Below are 19,153 nucleotides of genomic sequence, written 5' to 3'. Positions count from 1 at the left end.
TCCAAGAGAATATTACTCCGTAGATGTGATGGTGGATGCCCAGAGGAATATTACTCCGTAGATGTGTCTGCAGACGTCCATAGGAATATTACTCCGTAGATGTTTTTGTGTACGCCCAGAGGAATATTACTACGTAGATGTGTTTGCAGACATCCAGTGGAATGTTACTCCGTAGATGCGTTTGCAGACGGCCATAAGAATATTACTACGTAGATGTGTTTGTGAACGCCCAGAGGAATATTACTCCATAGATGTGTTTGCAGACGTCCATAGGATATTACTCAGTAGATATTAGCAGACGTTTATATAACTCTGTAGTTTAGATATCGCTTCAATAGAACTTTGCATACTTAGCGTTCTGGAGGATTGTTACTCTGTCGAAAAACTTTCGTCGTAGTATAGCATTACATAGAGGAATATTACTCTGTGGCTTAGACTTAGTCCTAATAGAACTGTGTAATATAAGCCTTTTGGGGGAATATTACTCCATATATAAGTGTTTGTCGTAGCAGAACTGTACATAGAAAACTTTTACTCCGTAGTTCATATTTTGTCTTAATAAACTTTACTCTGTAGTTAGATTTTGGCTTAATAGAGCTGAGCATACATAGATATAGCCTTCTGGAGGAATATTACTCCGTAATACAGATATTGCTTCAATATAACTTTGCATACTTAGCGTTCTGGAGGAATATTACTCTGTAGATAAGTTTCGTCGTAGTAGAGCTGCACATAGAGGAATATTACTACATAGTTAAGATTTTCTCTTATAATCATCGTACAAAATCTTCTAGAGGAATATTATCCTGTAAATGAGATTTGTCTTACTTGAACCTTACAACATTCTTGTTTTAGTTTAGATTTGTAAATATCTTTGGAAGAGTATTACTCTGTAGTGAATTTTCGGACTTCAGAAGCTTTGCATTAAATGGTCTTCTGGAGGATTATTACTCCGGAGGTAATGGGTGAAGTTTTTGTCACACTCGTACATTTGCGTATATTTACAGAGGAATGTTACTCCATACTTTAGTGTTTTGTTGAAAGACTGTTCTAAATATGAATAAATTTTTTAAGAAGATATCTCTGATTTGTTTCTTCTTATTGAAGCACAGTATTTTTATTTTGCAGGTTTATTACTTAGGTTGTATTTATTCAAATCATTTTAATATTCTAAACTCTGACTGCAATCTGACCTTATTTGGATTTAATTATTTTATAATTTAAGAAACTAACATTTACACTAGAACTGGTAGTCAACTCTTAACTGGTACGTCATAGTTGGTAGTTGAGACTTAAAGGTACGGTGAATTTAGCACAGTACCTTTTATTATTGCTAATTATAACTAGCAGCACTATCTACTAGTCATTAGTGTTTAGTGATACTAATAAGACTTGTCTACACATTACATTTAGTACTTAAGTGATTTGTTTATAATAGGCAACTCACTAGTATATCAGTATACATGTAGCTAAAATATGCACAAACTATATCTGACAAGTTGCAATAATGCTATTCATAATTGAAAACAGCTAGTTATAATACTACTACTTCCTTCATTTAAAAATAAAAGGGAGGGGAAATTGTGTAGATTGTAGTTTGTAGATATAAAAACCAGTATAGTTGTTATTTAGTTTAGCTTAAGAGTTTATCTATATGCATGACATTTAAGTTATAGATTTAAAGTAACTAATTTGCACGCCATTGTTAATCTGTATCAGTGTAAACTTCATAGCAATGCTCGATGCACTAGTGGTGTAGATATGCACACGTGACAGTACATATTATCATGATTACAGTAATAACAGATCACTTACAAGTATTTAGTGATACTTTAGATATAGCATAGCATATATAAGAGGAATTAAGCAGTATTAGAAAAGTCATTACTATCTTGGAAAATAAGTGAACATAGTGAATATTTTGGTGTAATTATTGCTCAAGCTAGCAAAGCAGATTAAATGTTGATTACAAGTACTGTTCTGTAGTTACAACATAGTACTTTATATTAAGAAACACTTATAAACTTTAGTTAGTTACTTCAGGTCAAATCTGGGTGAAGCATATTCAGGCAGTATATAAAGTCAAAATACTGCAATGATCTATTCTGTTGCATGTCCTTGACCCAGTTCCTAAGGATGCCCAGCATATACTCCTACCAGGACTGGTGTAATCATGCAACATATGCTTTCCGTTAGATACCCGGCTGACTATTCTCAGTGACGGTATTGGGCTGGATTGCTCCATGTAAATAACTTTATGCTTTCCGTTAGATACCCGGCTGACCATTCTCAGTGACGGTATTGGGCTGGATTGCTTTGTATATAGTTATATGTTAAACATTTTCCGTATCATACCTGGCTTACTAATTTTAGACAGTGACGGTACTGATGCAGAATGTGTTTTGTAGATATGTTTTCAACAATAATATTTCATAGGATCTTCTATCAATAGTCAGCAAATATTCTTCAGTTAGTTAAGCTCTTAGGATAGGTAATAAGAAAATATACTTAGTTTAGGTTAGGCTTAAATTAGTATAAGTTATATAGTACTAGTGTTAGGCATTGTCATATTTAAGGTGACGACATACTTAAGAAGTTAATTGTAATATATATTAAGTTAATTATTAGAATACATCACAACACTTAACTTAGTTAAGTTTAGTTACTTAGTTTAGGTTAGGCTTAAATTAGTATAAGTTATATAGTACTAGTGTTAGGCATTGTCATATTTAAGGTGACGACATACTTAAGAAGTTAATTGTAATATATATTAAGTTAATTATTAGAATACATCACAACACTTAACTTAATTTATCCGTTGTAAAGTCCTAACATATACTGCACACCTGCACAATTTAATTAGGTAAATTAGTTGTATTACACAATTAAGTTATATACTGGTACAACTGAATTTCACTCGACTAAAACCATGCATTTGCCATGACACCATTCAGTTACAGGACTCTCACGGAAGTAGGTCAGTGTTAGGTCATAGGTAAATAGACATTCTTTAGGCTATAAATTGTTAAACATAGGAAATATGTATATAACAGACAACATGGAATATGTATGGCTAAATTAATATGATCATTTGATCCAGTGTGGAAGATGCATGCGGATTTAATTCGCAAAGCATTGAACCATATTCAATCTTGCCACACATTTACATGTTTATCCTGCAGAACTAAGGCGCTAGAAGTAATTCCGGCCAAGTTCATGGGGATACATGAATTAGTTCATACGTTTTCCATGTCATATTAAATAATAATTATATATTTCTGGTTTACATTCCTCTGAATAAATTACAGTATTTGCTCCCTAGCTTATTAAATAAAACGGGGAGGAATGTAGTGAAATTGTATATGTAAATATGTCCACTATGACCTTTCACCCTGACCTCATAGCCATCCACCCGTGCCGGCACGTTTCCTACCTCAGTCGAGAATTACCAGTCAAACCCTTCACCACGTTTTCCTGCTTTGTCTTGTTATATTGTTGCATGTACCTGTGTTTACCTACCATGTAAACCTGGGTATTCGTCGTCACCTTTGATTGTAAGGTAGGCGACATTTATTCATAGTAAAATGGTATAATTTTACTACAGTATGTGTGAGCATGTGTTGATTACGGCACTTAAACAATTAAACACTTGTCAAATATAATTTTACCTTATCTTATACTTATCGGCCTCTTGTTTAAATAATTGAGAGTTGAGAAATGAAATATAAATTATGCTAAAACTTTTAATAAAAGTATCATTTAGAAAATAAGATATCCGCGAAGATTCAGAAGAGGAAAATTGTAGTCTAGTTAAAGAAATAAATACTTTGATGTTTCAATTTCGTTTCCTGCTAAAATATTGTAAGATAATTTTAAGCATGATTATCTAGAACCAATATTAAATATGACACTGATAAAACTTTCGACAATATCTCTTGCTTTGTTGAAATAAAATTATTTCATCTAAGAATATGGCGACGCATAATTTCAAAATCACCGTAACTATTCTTTAAAAAAATCTGTTAATACTTTTACGCAACATTATCTTGTGCTTTGTTGAAATAAATGAATAAATAATTTTCTCCAGATTGCCGCGATACGGAATGTCAGGATTAAGAGAAAGTTATAAAGTGTGTATTTTAAAAAAAGTGTGTTCAGTAAATTTTTGACACCTAATCCTCGCGCCGATTTTCGTAACAAATTACCGTGATTTTCATAGTTCAGAACATCGCTTGGTAAATTTTTCTATTGCGTATAATACATCCGAACTGCGTTTTTTTCCCCAGCTTCAGACTCAAAAAGGGGGGTGCGTATTTTACATCAATGCGTATTATACTCGGCCAAATACGGTATACCATTTCCTATTTCTAACGCAAAATCACGCATATACCGTTTCCCCGCAATCACGCATTTTTACGCACTTTAAAAAGTACATATCATCTTCAATTTAATGCCAATTTTCTTCTATTTTTTACTTGCTAAAATCTCATAATTTTCACATTAAAACATTACATCATAATATTATTTACGCTAAACATAAGGAAAACAGGTTCCACGCTACAAAGTGCTTGCAGGGAAATGGTTAAGTCATATAGTTGAAAATGATCATCTTTTAAAAGGTTTCAATATTGAAGAATATTTTTTTTAAACTGAGCTTATTCCAGAAAAGTGAGATCAAGGTCACAGGGAAGGTCAAGGTAAAAAAAAGGAAGTTGATGCTATTGAATAGATCTCATGAATTATATGTCTGTACATGATGTTTGATAAATCTAACTCGGACAGCATGATTTTCTTTAAGAACAGAATCAGAGACAATTTTATGCATTCTCTTTTGAGAAATGGACAGGCTCTCAGGTATTTCTAAATTCCAATATGAGCAGCTAGGAATTCGAAGTGTTCTAACAACAAGAGATATTTGTAAACACTTAAAATGCTCCCTATCCAGGCCCCAAATAATTGGAATTTTCCAAGTCCAAGGGACATAACCCCAAAATAGCTCGACCATAACCAAAACAGAACATAAACTAGATATTCTTATGATAAATCTGTATAACCAATTTCATTTCAATATGTGCAACCTCTGCAACGAAAATTACAAATTATAAGAATTTTTCCAAGGGGCATACATGTAACTGTCCAAAATTTGGCCAAGATATTCTTGGGATTAATCTGCATACCAAATTTCATTTCATTATGTGCAACATCTGCAAAGAAAATGAATGCATACTGATGGTGCACCGACCAACAGACAGTAGCAAAGCAATATGCCCTCCCTTCTTCGAAGTGGGGCATAACAATTATCGAAATATTTCACCTGGCTGAAATATATCCACCTCTTAGGGAGAGGAAGTTTTGCAACAAAAATTGGTCAAAATTTATAAATAAAACTTTTTTTTCCCTATGATTTTATTGACCATTCATACATCCTCCATTTAAGAACCCACTCTAAACTGCACACTAAAGAGTGCTGATTCTAAGGTATTTTTCTGCAGTTAGAGTGATCTGCCCTTAGATATAAATTCAAAAAAATAGAAATTTATAATATATTACTCAATTTGTAACTAGAACTGTCCAATCGGGACAAAATACCCCCCGCTGGGTTTTTCAGAAGTAAGTTTTTGTATAATAAAGATATGTATCAAACACGAATTATAAAATTTTTCTTCCAGTGACCTTGAACTTCCCCAAATGACCTTGGGTCAAGGTCATGACACACCCTTGGGTCATGGGCAATCTTTGAGTGAAATAAGAACCTACCAAGTTTATCAATAAGAAAGATATGGACCGGACACGAATTATTAAATTTTTCTTCCAGTGACCTTGAACTTCCCCAAATGACCTTGGGTCAAGGTCATGACACACCCTTGGGTCATGGGTAATCTTTGTATGAAATGAAAACCTACCAAGTTTATCCTTAAGAAAGATATGGACCGGACACGAATTATTAAATTTTTCTACCAGTGACCTTGATCTTCCCCAAATGACCTTGGGTCAAGGTCATGACACACCCTTGGGTCATGGGCAATCTTTATATGAAATGAAAACCTACCAAGTTTATCCATAAGAAAGATATAGACCGGACACGAATTATGAAATTTTTCTTCCAGTAACCTTGAACTTCCACAAATGACCTTGGGCCAAGGTCATGACACACCCTTGGGTCATGGGCAATCTTTGTGTGAAATGAGAACCTACCAAGCTTATCCATAAAAAATATGTGTCAAACATGAATTTTGAAATTTTTCTCCCAGTGACCTTGAACTTCCCCAAATGACCTTGGGTCAAGGTCATGACACACCCTTGGGTCATGGGCAATCTTTGTGTGAAATGAGAACCTACCAAGTTTATCCATAAGAAAGATATGGACCGGACACGAATTATGAAATTTTTCTTCCAGTGACCTTGAACTTCCCCAAATGACCTTGGGTCAAGGTCATGACACACCCTTAGGTTATGAGCAATCTTAATGTGGAGTAGTAGATTCTAATGTCCCTCTGTAAGAAAGATATGGACCGGACACGATTGCACAGACAGACGGACAGACAGACAGACAGACAGACAGACGGACAGACAGACAGACGGACAAGGTGATTCCTATATACATGTATTTTCTCAACTGAAGTATTTAACATTGATTTCTATTCACTGATACTGTGTTGTCTTTGAACATTTTTCCTGGGGGTAAATGCCACCCACTATGTAGTGAAAATTGAATAAATAAGCACAATATTAACTCCTTTATCATGTTTTATACAATATATTTTTCTCAATGTCCAAAAAAATTTTTGTACTTGTGTAAAGAGGGTCCTTAACATGTTTAAAGAAACATAAATACTTTTAAGATCTATCATAAATACTTAAAATAAACTTGTACACAACATGTACAGTCCTGTGCCAAAAGTGAAGATAATTTTATTTTTTCTCTATATATTTCATTGAAAACAACATTTTTTAAAATCACTGGTATGACAACATTTCTTGACAGATTTTATCACAAATTTCATGGTAATCCAATAAATTGTTGTAGTTGATATAAACAATAGTTTTTATCTGATCAGTATTGATATTTTAAAAATATTGTAATTTTACTGCGACATGAATTTTTAAGTCACATACTCACAATGAATTATATAGTCAACGTTGATCTTGAATTTTAGAACTGATGTCAATTGATGAACTATCTTTTACTAAAAACTAAATATTTAATGATCTTTTAAAGAAAAAAAACTGCACATTTTCTGGTTTAAGTACTGAAATAAATAATGAAATTGGACAAAAATTGACCATTTGCCAATGATTTTAAAAAATGTTGTTTTCAATGAAATATATAGAGAAAAAATAAAATTATCTTCACTTTTGGCACACGACTGTACATATAAAAAATGTACTAAACAAAAAGTCCATGAGCCAATGCTCACTAGTAATACCTCCGCTCTGATATGATTATACACTATCATATTAACAGGGGCTGACAAATAGATTTTTAAGCCACTTGTCCAAGGGCAAGTACCTGGTCAAAATTGACTTGCCCTTCCTGAATTTTTGCTTGCCCTACCATAAACTAATTCTGTATTTATAGACATTTTTTCAAAAAAAGAGGAAGACAAATGCTGAGTCTCTAAGCCCAGCTTTAAATTTATGGCCTACAAATAAATTTTATTTTTGATAAGTCACTTGCCCACGGGCTAGTGGTTGATAAAATTTCACTTGCCCACCCCTAAAATTCACTAGCCCCGGGCGTCGGGCAATGGGATTTGTCATCCCCTGATATTAATATACAAAAGTTCAGTTACTGACAGATGCACTGATGAATAAGAAGTTGGATCTGAACAAAAATGACATCCCACCATATGGCATGCCTCAGAGAAGATTGTGTTAAAATTTCAAGCATCTGTGATGAGCAATTGCTTAGAAAACTATTTCCAAAAAAATTTTACAGGCAGACACACAGGTTGAAAGACAAGCAGATGGACAGACACACAAGGGTAAACAATATACCCCCCTTCTTCGGAGTGGGGTATAAATCAGTCATAAATACACAAAATAAAGCCATAATTCATCAGTTAACATCGGAGAGATAGCTGTATAGTCCCTTTAGTTTGGGCATCTGTGGCATTTCTTTCAAAGCTTCTGTGCGACTTGGATTTTGTGGTTCCTGGGGCATTATGGGAGGTTTCCACACAGCACTAGTATGACTACCCTCTGTTGCCTTCAGTATCCAAAAAAAAAAAAAAATAAAAATCTGATAACATAAAATACACATAAACGTCAATCAATTTCATCTTAAAATATTGCAGATGAGAAATCTATTTACCTAAAAAGATTTTCAAATCTATTGTTTTTTTTAAAATGCAACCTACCTTGATCTGTTTGAGAAAGACTGGAGTCTCAGGGGTGTGATTAGATGCTTTGGTTGAGGCTAGTTCGGGGGTGTCGGGTGGAGGTCTGCTGTTCATAAGTGTTTTAGTTGAGGCCAGCTCGGGGGTATCTGGTAGAGGGCGACTTCTCAGCTGTGTTTTGGTGGACGCCAGTTCGGGGGTATCTGGTGGGGGACGGAAAGCTGAGTAATTCCTGGGTAAGGTCAGTTCTGGGGTGTTGGGAAGTCTGTGTATTCCAGTTATATCACTCAACTCCTAAAAATAGTACCGGTAGCTTATTGGAATGTTTAACCTTGACCTTCGATAATAAAGTGCCGCGCCTCAGCATGATACGCCCGTCAAAAAAATTACAATTTTCTTGAACAGTTTAGGTGCAAGAAAATCACATCAACCTTTCTAAGATTTCTATGATTTTTCCATTCCTTAAAATATTTATGATTTTTCCATTCCTTAAAATATTTATCCATCCCCTGTGATGTAGGCATCAATTATAATAAATATTACATCACTGATAGATTTCTGTGCTGGTTGTATTAATAGACCTTGTCAAATGCCCATCATCAAATTAGTCTTAACAACTTAATCTATACCAAATTAATTTTGAAAAGAAAAGGCTGGCCATCAAATGACATATGTTATAAACTGACGAACAGTTCCTCTGTCTAATCCCCAAAGGGTACAGCTTAATCAGAGCAACTGAGACAGCTAGCCTTCCAACATTGAACTCATTAATTAATCTTTAACTGGATGCTTGTCTACTCATTACTACCAAGAGATGAATGGGTCTGCACTATCTACTATAATTTTTTTTAAAAACATATAAAATACTCAAAGATTTTTTTTTTGGTTGAGATTTAATTTCCAACAGGTTTTAATATGTAATTCATATGGACATGCTGATTCCACCCCCCCATAAAATTAGTTTTTAAATTAATAATATTACATAATATCAGACTAGTCCATTATGCAAATCAAAATAGTTTTAATTACTTTTCATCAAATTCATTTTAAAACTTAAGCTAGTCAACAAGAGCTATTTTTAATCACACAGGCTTACCCATTTGCCCAATACTCAAGGGATATAGATAACACCAATGCTCTGTCAGGTAGCTCCTCGAACTCAAATCCCATTAATTTCTCTCTAATTTGACATGCAATTTTCTGTTATCAAAATTCTTCTTGACCAGTGCTTGATAATTACTATCATGGGAGACATGGGATTTCTCTGACATACATTATATTTGTTATAGATTGCTGTCAAGTATATGCTTAGAAAAAATAAGTATTTTCTTGATTTAACACTTTTTTAAAAAGAACAGTGCAATACTCTTACATTATTTGGGATGTGTAAATGAATAGTAAAAAGACACATTTTTTTAAAAAAAAATTCACTTAAATTAAAGGTCACACCTTCTACCTAAGATGCATAAACTGGCCAAGTTTGATGATTGTAGGTCTTATGGTTTTCTAGTTATGGGCCAGAAAGGATTTTTCCATATTTGGCTATAACTTCTTAATTAAAGGTCAGAGTGACCTACTTTTTGTGCGCGACACACCCTCTAACCAAGATGCATCAGATGACAAAGTTTGATAATCCTAGGCCTAGTAGTATTAAAGTTATGAGCCGGAAACGAAAAAGCTAACAGACAGACGGACAGACAGATGGACACGAAGCCTATAACATTATACGTCCCGTCTTAAGACGGGCGTATAAAAACTGATCTACATTAAAATTAAGATTAATCTTAATCTTCAATTTGAAGCCAATCTAATAAAAGAAAAAAGAATTTGATTGAGATGTCCAAATATAATCAAAACTAAAACAAGAGGCCCAGGGGCCACAGCGCTCACCTGAGCACATCGGGCTTGAATTTACTCCCCCCCCCCTCCTCCAGGCATTCATCATTTGAACAAACTAGAATCTACACTACCTGAGGATGATTCCATATAAATATCACTAATCATAGCTTTGAAGTACTTGAAAAGAAGATTTTTAAAGATTTTTCCTATATATTCCTATGTAATACTTGCGTCGGCCATTTTGGCCCCACCCTTGCCCCGGGGGTCATGATTTGAACAAACTTGAATCTTCACTACCTAAGAATGATTCCACATGAGTTTCATCTTTCCTGGCCCAGTGGTTCTGGAGAAGAAGATTTTTAAAGACTTTTCCTATATATTCCTATGTAAAACTTGGGTCGGCCATTTTGGCCCCACCCTTGCCCCGGGGGTCATGATTTGAACAAATTTGAATCTACACTACCTGAGGATGATTCCACATGAGTTTCATCTTTCCTGGTCCAGTGGTTCTGGAGAAGAAGATTTTTAAAGATTTTTCCTATATATTCCTATGTAAAACTAGGGTCGGCCATTTTGGCTCCACCCTTGCCCCGGGGGTCATGATTTGAACAAACTTGAATCTACACTACCTGAGGATGATTCCACATAAGTTTCATCTTTCCTGGCCCAGTGGTTCTGGAGAGGAAGATTTTTAAAGATTTTTCCTATATATTCCTGTGTAAAACTTGGGTCGGCCATTTTGGCCCCACCCTTGCCCCGGGGGTCATGATTTGAACAAACTTGAATCTACACTACCTGAGGATGATTCCACATGAGTTTTATTTTTCCTGGCCCAGTGGTTCTGGAGAAGAAGATTTTTAAAGATTTTATTTATATATTCCTATGTTAAACTAGGGTCGGCCATTTTGGCTCCACCCTTGCCCCGGGGGTCATGATTTGAACAAACTTGAATCTACACTACCTGAGGATGATTCCACATGAGTTTTATCTTTCCTGGCCCAGTGGTTCTGGAGAAGAAGATTTTTAAAGATTTTTCCTATATATTCCTATGTAAAACTTGGGTCGGCCATTTTGGCTCCACCCTTGCCCCAGGGGTCATGATTTGAACAAACTTGAATCTACACTACCTGAGGATGATTCCACATGAGTTTCATCTTTCCTGGCCCAGTGGTTCTGGAGAAGAAAATTTTTAAAGATTTTTTCTATATATTCCTATGTAAAACTTGGGTTGGCCATTTTGGCCCCACCCTTGCCCCGGGGGTCATGATTTGAACAAACTTGAATCTACACTACCTGAGGATGATTCCACACGAGTTTCATCTTTCCTGGCCCAGCGGTTCTGGAGAAGAAGATTTTTTAAAAATGCCATTAATTTTTAACAAATTCATGATTATCTCCCCTTGGAAAAGGGCGTGGCCCTTCATTTGAACAAACTTAAATTCCCTTCACCCAAGGATACTTTGTACCAAGTTTGGTTGAAATTGGCCCAGTGGTTCTTGAGAAGAAGATGAAAATGTGAAAAGTTTACGACAACGACGACAACGACGACGACAACGACAGACAACGGACAAATTTTGATCAGAAAAGCTCACTTGAGCCTTCGGCTCAAACAGCTTTAATTTGTTCAATAAATAATTCAAATTAAAAACTGCATCTAAAAGGGATGGAATCTTCTGATATGGCCTACCTTTCCAATTTTCATATTCACTGAACCAAATCGAGGGGCTGGGCTTGGACTCTGGTCAAAATTCTCTTTCCCCCTCTAAAAAAGAACATTGAAAATCATCATGACTGATGGCAGGAGTTTCCTCACCTATTTGGATTTGGGCTTGGGCCTTTGAAATTAGATAAGTAATGACTGGCCCTATATGCACCAGTGGACATCACAATCCTTGTTAAGCTGGTTTAGGAAGCATCTAGATTTTATCCTATTTTCTCTTAAACAAAATCAAGTATGAATTCTAAAGATACATTTAGGGCATTATCAAGATTAACAATCAAGATTAAATCAAAGATTAAGACTAGGCTTCTTTAAGATAATCTAAGGGATTAATCTCTCTTTTTCAATAATTCATAATAGATTTCTATGACAAGGACAGACAATGGATACTCAGTGTGATTTACCATCCTCAGTGCTCCGTCCTTGACTTTTGGGACCAGAAACTTTTTATCTGTAAAATCTGAAAGTAAAGATAATACAGTCGAGGACACAAAAAATATATTGACATCTTTTCTTCATTTATCCTAGCAATATAGAAATGTAAAAATAGCAATGTACTACAAAATTTGTTCCAATGTCATTGTACAGACTACTGCCCAAAGCCTATTGATGATGAACCAATGAAAAAGAACTTAAGAAGTCAATAATATCTGATATCCACCTCTCACCTTGTTTCCATCCTGGGCTGGCATACTTCCCTCCCAGAAAACTTGGCGTTACCTGAATGCCATCATGTTGAAAGATGTCCGGAACCGAGTCCAACTTACTCCTAACAAAAAGATCACACATTATGATGAGGACAGCAATGAAGGTCAGACAAGATGTCTGGGATCGAGTCCAACCTACTCCTGACAAAAAGACAACAAATTATGATGAGGAAAGCAGTGAAGGTAAAACAAGATGTCTGGGATCGAGTACAACTTACTCCTGACAAAAAAAAAACTATAGTTAAATATAGTGTAACCGGGTTTTCCCAAGTAATTGAAATGAAAACTCAGTTCGGGATGTGGGTTCTTTTAATTGATGACAATAAATAAATAGATGGATAAACAACCCTACAAAACATGTAAACATAATAAATATTTCATAACATTAACATAAGTATATATTTTTTAAAAGGCAATAAAATGTCTCTGTTACAATAGTTAACCATAGTTTATTATTATAATAGTTAACTATAGTAAATCAAAGTGTCAAAGTTTTCGCCAAAGTTTTTTCATAGTGGCAAAGTTTTTGCCAAAGTATCAAAGTTTTCGCCAAAGTTTTCGCCAATGTAATGTGTCAAAGTTTTCGCCAAAGTTTTTCAAAGTGTCAAAGTTTTTGCCAAAGTTTTTGAGAGTATCAATGTTTTCGTAAAAGTTTTTCAAAGTGTCAAAATTTTCACCAAAGTTATCATGGTTATGGTCGAAGACTACAATATAAAACCATAACGCTAAGTTCTGCAGCTTCCCTGTGAAAGGTAAGGGAAGCATATAAGAAAGACAATTGCCTTATTACCTGTGAGAGGTTGTGTCTGAGTAACTGCCTTGTTACCTGTGAGAGGTTGTGTCTAGGTAACTGCCTTGTTACCTGTGAGAGGTTGTGTCTGGGAAAATGCCTTGTTACCTGTGAGAGGTTGTGTCTGGGAAAATGCCTTGTTACCTGTGAGAGGTTGTGTCTGGATAACTGCCTTGTTACCTGTGAGAGGTTGTGTCTGGGTAACTGCCTTGTTACCTGTGAGAGGTTGTGTCTGGGTAACTGCCTTTTTACCTGTGAGAGGTTGCGTCTGGGAAAATGCCTTGTTACCTGTGAGAGGTTGTGTCTGGGTAACTGAATAATGAAGATAATTGCCTTGTTACCTGTGAGAGGTTGTGTCTGGATAACTGCCTTGTTACCTGTGAGAGGTTGTGTCTGGGTAACTGCCTTGTTACCTATTACAGGTTGTGTCTGGGTATGTTACCTGTTAGACGTTGTGTCTGGGTAACTGCCTTGTTACCTGTGAGAGGTTGTGTCTGGGTAACTGCCTTTTTACCTGTGAGAGGTTGTGTCTGGGAAAATGCCTTGTTACCTGTGAGAGGTTGTGTCTAGGTAACTGAATAATGAAGATAATTGCCTTGTTACCTGTGAGAGGTTGTGTCTGGGTAACTGCCTTGTTACCTGTAAGAGGTTGTGTCTGGGTAACTGCATTGTTACCTGTGAGAGGTTGTGTCTGGGTAACTGCCTTTTTACCTGTGAGAGGTTGTGTCTGGGTAACTGCCTCTTTACCTGTGAGAGGTTGTGTCTGGGAAAATGCCTTGTTACCTGTGAGAGGTTGTGTCTGGGTAACTGAATAATGAAGATAATTGCCTTGTTACCTGTGAGAGGTTGTGTCTGGGTAACTGCCTTGTTAACTGTGAGAGGTTGTGTCTGGGTAAATGCCTTGTTACCTGTGAGAGGTTGCGTCTGTGTTACCTGTGAGAGGTTGTGTCTGGGTTACCTGTGAGAGGTTGTGTCTGGGTAACTGCCTTGTTACCTGTGAGAGGTTGTGTCTGGGTAACTGCCTTGTTACCTGTGAGAGGTTGTGTCTGGGTTACCTGTGAGAGGTTGTGTCTGGGTTACCTGTGAGAGGTTGTGTTTGGGTTACCTGTGAGAGGTTGTGTCTGGGTAATTGCCTTGTTTCCTGTGAGAGGTTGTCTGGGTATGTTACCTGTGAGAGGTTGTGTCTGGGTAACTGCCTTGCAGGGTTTAAACTTAACGCTTGCCCACTCGCAAATTGTGAATAAAAATTGGGTGGGCTCATAAAATTCGTAAGTTGCTCGCCCACGTGGCGAATAAAAATTCTGCAGGGGGCCGAAATTATTCCCCGTTCTCTTACTGAAAAACAAACATTTTATGCAGGTTTTTGATTTAAAACTACAGAAAAATGAAATAAATCACAGCAGTATGGTCCTATTGTTCGTAAATATCCTTCATCTTTTCCATTTAAAGTACTACACGATTTTTGATATTCCCTAAAACGATCGTTCTTTTTCCTAATCCGAATTTCCTCCAACCCTCTGTAAATGGTTGATACGTGAGAGATATGTACAGTTTTATAAACTCCCAACTAATCAGTCATATGAATAGTAAGTGTTTTTACCTATTTCAGATATGTTGTAGTTAAAATATTTAACCTAGAAAATCTTATTGTGTCATTGTCAATTTATCAGTTGAAGACATGTAGCAGGGCTACGTATTATATACATGTATTACCAAGTAAAAAAAAAAAGATAGTAAACTGCCTTGTTACCTGTGAGAGGTTGTGTCTGGGTTACCTGTGAGAGGTTGTGTCTGGGTTACCTGTTTGAGGTTGTGTCTGGGTTACCTGTGAGAGGTTGTGTCTGGGTAACTGCCTTGTTACCTGTGAGAGGTTGTGTCTGGGTAACTGCCTTGTTACCTGTGAGAGGTTGTGTCTGGGTAACTGCCTTGTTACCTGTGAGAGGTTGTGTCTGGGTAACTGCCTTGTTACCTGTGAGAGGTTGTGTCTGGGTAACTGAACACCTGTGTTCTCTCCTGACGTTTACAGGCACTCAGCACGAGGCTGCTCAGTCCGAAATCCTCTGGTTTAGGGGTGCGGGGTCCAGGGAGGGGTTCTTCTTGGGGGGCCTCAGCAGGAGGCACAGTTTCTTTTTTGGGTGTTTTTCTGCAAGATCAATTCAACAGATTAACTAACAGGACTCAAAGTCTAAATTTTGTCAAATATAGGATTTATTGTTTGCCTGATTGTGTTATAACTCCCTTACCTGTGAGAATTTAACACCTGTGTTTTCTCCGGACGTTTACAGGCACTCAGTGTTAGACTACTCAGTCCGAAGTCCTCCGGTTTGGGGGTACGGGGCCCTCCTGTTGGTGATTTCTCTTTCTTTGGGGTTGTTCTGGAATTATACAATACATACTGTCATTCACAAATATCCATCTTTGGATGCAAATATCTATACTGTTGCAATTTAATTGACTGTATGCCTTCACTTAAAATTTTGCCTGAAAAATACATACTGTCATTTACAAATTTCCATCAGCCCCACCTATGGATGCAAATATCCATAATGTTGCACAAATCTTGCAATTTAATTGTATGTCTTCATTTTAAAGTTGTCTTCCCTTTTAAGCTTTGACTTAAAAAATTCTCTGTGTTGATGACTTCCTTTTTTTTTTTAATTTGTAGACAAGTTTACAAAAATGTATATACATGACTGATAAGAAATATTTAGAGTTGCATTCTGTGAAATCACTAATTTTTGTGGTTTAATTTTTCTTTACAAATGACGACACACCTTTTATCGGTTGCTGTTAACTGGTCCTCCATTGACTGGTTCTCTTTCAATTCAACTGGTTCCTCTGTCTTCTCTTCTTCTGAGGGTTTGGGTTCTAATTTAGCTAAAAAATTTGCAGCAACATATAACATGTATAACATGAAATTATTTTTTTCTTTAAGTTTTCAATTTGAGAGTGCTATACATGTATTTAATGCCTGTTTTTGTATCCATGTTTGGTAGACTACTAGCACTTTTACTGATATTTGCCTGCCTTTCTCTTTCTTTCCAAGCAAAGTCTTTCAAGTTATTTCCTTAGATAATTCTGAAACTTAAGGGTCATTGATACTCTGATAAGAGAGATAACTCTTAATACATAAATGTCTATTTTTCTTTTATAGATTTGCCAAGTTGAAGTGTCTTTTTTGTCCAATTTTGCACCACAAGCTATGCTATGCTTGTCGGTATTTTACGTATAAAATACTTTTCTTTTGGAAAATCATTAAAGTTTCAGCAACATTTTATATGAGTTAGCAGAGGGTTTATGAACCTTAATTTTAAAACAAACTTGTATATAAATAAATATTTTTTGACAAATAATTTGTTCTACAAATATCAGGGCAGGTTTTCTATGTGGTCACTCAACTGTGTATCAACTTTCAGAAACTTATGTAAAAAGTATTGATGAATGGCAATATTGTATGTTTTTTTGTGATTTATCAAAAGCTGAGCATTTGATAGAGTTTGGCATATTAAGGCATTGATTTATAACTATGGTTCAATGTCAATTTCAGTCTCTCTTCCTGTCAATGTCTTCAATTTAATTAACATTTTTCTTAAATTGTGCAATAATGCTGAGGCTGAATTTCCCTATGTTCCAGGACAATTTATGCCAAATTGATTATATCACATTTCATTATATATTATATTTCAACTTCTGATACATCTGTATTTTGTTACGCTACCTTTCTGCTGGTATCCGTACTTAGCGAAGTACTCCTCCGTCTTCCTTATTTTCTGTCGGTGGATCTCCAGATACTGTGTAGAAATCTTAAGGATTTTGTCAAACTCTTTTCCTTCTTTCTCCAAAGTGTGCAACAGTTCTTCCCCTTTACACTTAAATATGAGATAGATTTATTTAAAACATACAAAGAATATATATATCAACTTATATGTGTTTTATAGTTATCAACTTATCATTATCTTCATTGCACTTTAACATACTTCACTAATTCTGGCCGGCTGGCTTTGTTAACCTTTGACAGAACAGTGTTAGAAGTTTTCTTGACTTTGTTGATTATCATTTAAGAAATAAGATATCATTTTTAGAGTGTCATTGGGATATGACTGAAGTCGGTCATGTGATCAAATTCTCTAACACCCGAAGGGCGTTATAGTAGATTGGATCATGTACCAACTTCATGTCATATTCCATTGACACCCTAAAAATGATATTTTATTTCTTAAATATATATTTATATTTTTATTTCTATTCACATTACAAAGAAAAAATGCTCTATTTAGACTTTGTTATTGAATGAAACATAACGTATAAATATGACGTCATATGACGTCACAGTCAAGACTTTCCAAATGTCTTGTGCAGTTTGCTTTCCATACGCAAGAAAGTCTGATCATGTGACCGACTGCAGGTCATTGAAAATTGAATTTCATTTTTTTAGTATTGTCATATAAGGAAAGACATTGGGAAATGAAAATATTAAATTTAACATATCTTTTATTTACTGAATGGTCTGTATATATATCAGACGGCAGAAATTACATGTATATTGCACAAATAATTAGTATAATACATGTAATTCCTATCATTTACTGTATACAGACCATTTTCAGGAAGTTTTATCTATTTTTTTCAACTTTTTCTTTTTATCTTCATGTGACTGAAAGAGAGAACGACTGAAATTTTGAAACAAAGTCCAATGTCTTTTGCAAAGTATTGTCAGTAATCTCATTGATTGTAAGCAACACCAGATATAGTAATTTGAAAGTACAATTTTATCATTTTCAAGATCAGCTATTTGTATGTGAACCTGGAGGCTTGAGCATACGATATACTGTATCATGCTGTATACAGGGAAATTTTTGCCCCTGTTTTATTTTTGCCCTTTTTGCCCTGTTCAAAGTCGGGCGAATTTAAAACGGGGCAAATTCAAAGAAGATATCATAATTTTTATAACAGAACCATGAATGGGCGAATTTAAAACGGGACAAACTCGTTTCCAAATATGAAAGGGCAAAAATAACACGGGGCGAAAATAACCCATAAATTGGTAAGATGTACAAATGATGTAGCAAATATTACTTGTTTATACATTTTGTTAATAGTATACATTTTAAAATATACTTTGATAAAACATATATTTTTACAGAAGTTTCTATCTGTAGTGAACACAATTTTTGCATTTAATGAATTTGGAACATGACAATTTGTTAAAATCTAATAGTAAAATTTTTCTGTGTCTACATATGAGGACTGCATTTAACTGACTATGCTGTCTGATGTCATTTACTTATTAATAAGTTGTGTTTTATTTCTTACATTCTGTTCACCTATTCATTAAATCTAGCATTGTTTCTTATTGTGGAATGGGGTCCATGCAATAAATATTGAACCTTATACAACTAAGTTCATCTTCATTTGTATAACATGGTGATATTAACTGAGGTAAAGTTGAAATGTTGAACCCTGGAGACACATGTAAAATGACAAGTTTAAAGAAAACCGATTAAATACATGTATGCACCTTCATATCTTTAATTTCTGACTTGAGATCAACAACTTTTTTCACTGCTGCCGCAGGGCCCCGCTTGGAGTAGTTATTTTCTACTTCATCCGTGGCTTCACGTAATCCACGGTCCACCATCCGTGCCAGCTGCTTCAGCTGCTTGAAGAACGATTCACCGTCCATGGTGGTAGATGTAGTCTAGAGGTTCCTCGTGCCCTGTGTCAAACATTTTTTTCTTATTTTTGACTATCATTTTCA

The 19,153-nt window shown here is 35.4% G+C and overlaps 1 protein-coding gene across 1 annotated transcript; it reads right to left on the bottom strand.

The window, feature by feature from the left end:
* Nucleotides 1-5,564: 5,564 nt before the first annotated feature.
* LOC134258117 (spindle and kinetochore-associated protein 3-like) lies at nucleotides 5,565-19,090 on the bottom strand. Its single transcript, XM_062740671.1, has 10 exons — nucleotides 18,914-19,090; nucleotides 17,114-17,264; nucleotides 16,170-16,272; nucleotides 15,639-15,770; nucleotides 15,365-15,538; nucleotides 12,567-12,667; nucleotides 12,303-12,358; nucleotides 11,866-11,940; nucleotides 8,361-8,633; nucleotides 5,565-8,209 (listed from the first exon to the last, which is right to left on the bottom strand). Exons 1-10 carry the CDS (start codon nucleotides 19,076-19,078, stop codon nucleotides 8,060-8,062), a joined length of 1,380 nt encoding a protein of 459 aa, XP_062596655.1. The 5' UTR covers nucleotides 19,079-19,090; the 3' UTR covers nucleotides 5,565-8,059.
* Between the last annotated feature and the right edge of the window lie 63 nt (nucleotides 19,091-19,153).

Source organism: Saccostrea cucullata, unplaced genomic scaffold, assembly GCF_032062105.1.
Source record: "Saccostrea cucullata isolate Sc308-1 unplaced genomic scaffold, CSIRO_AGI_Scuc_v1 ctg5039, whole genome shotgun sequence".
Lineage (NCBI taxonomy): Eukaryota > Metazoa > Mollusca > Bivalvia > Ostreida > Ostreidae > Saccostrea > Saccostrea cuccullata.
This window is presented reverse-complemented; position numbering and strand designations above follow the sequence as displayed.

Bases quoted from the DNA above. Each gene is read 5' to 3' on its own strand.
- LOC134258117 (XM_062740671.1), bottom strand. From the start codon at position 19,078: ATGGACGGTGAATCGTTCTTCAAGCAGCTGAAGCAGCTGGCACGGATG. The intron at 17,265-18,913 runs GTGCATACATGT...CTCATATTTAAG, and splicing joins CAGAAATTAAAGATATGAAG to TGTAAAGGGGAAGAACTGTT. The intron at 15,539-15,638 runs GTAAGGGAGTTA...TTGATCTTGCAG, and splicing joins CAGGTGTTAAATTCTCACAG to AAAAACACCCAAAAAAGAAA.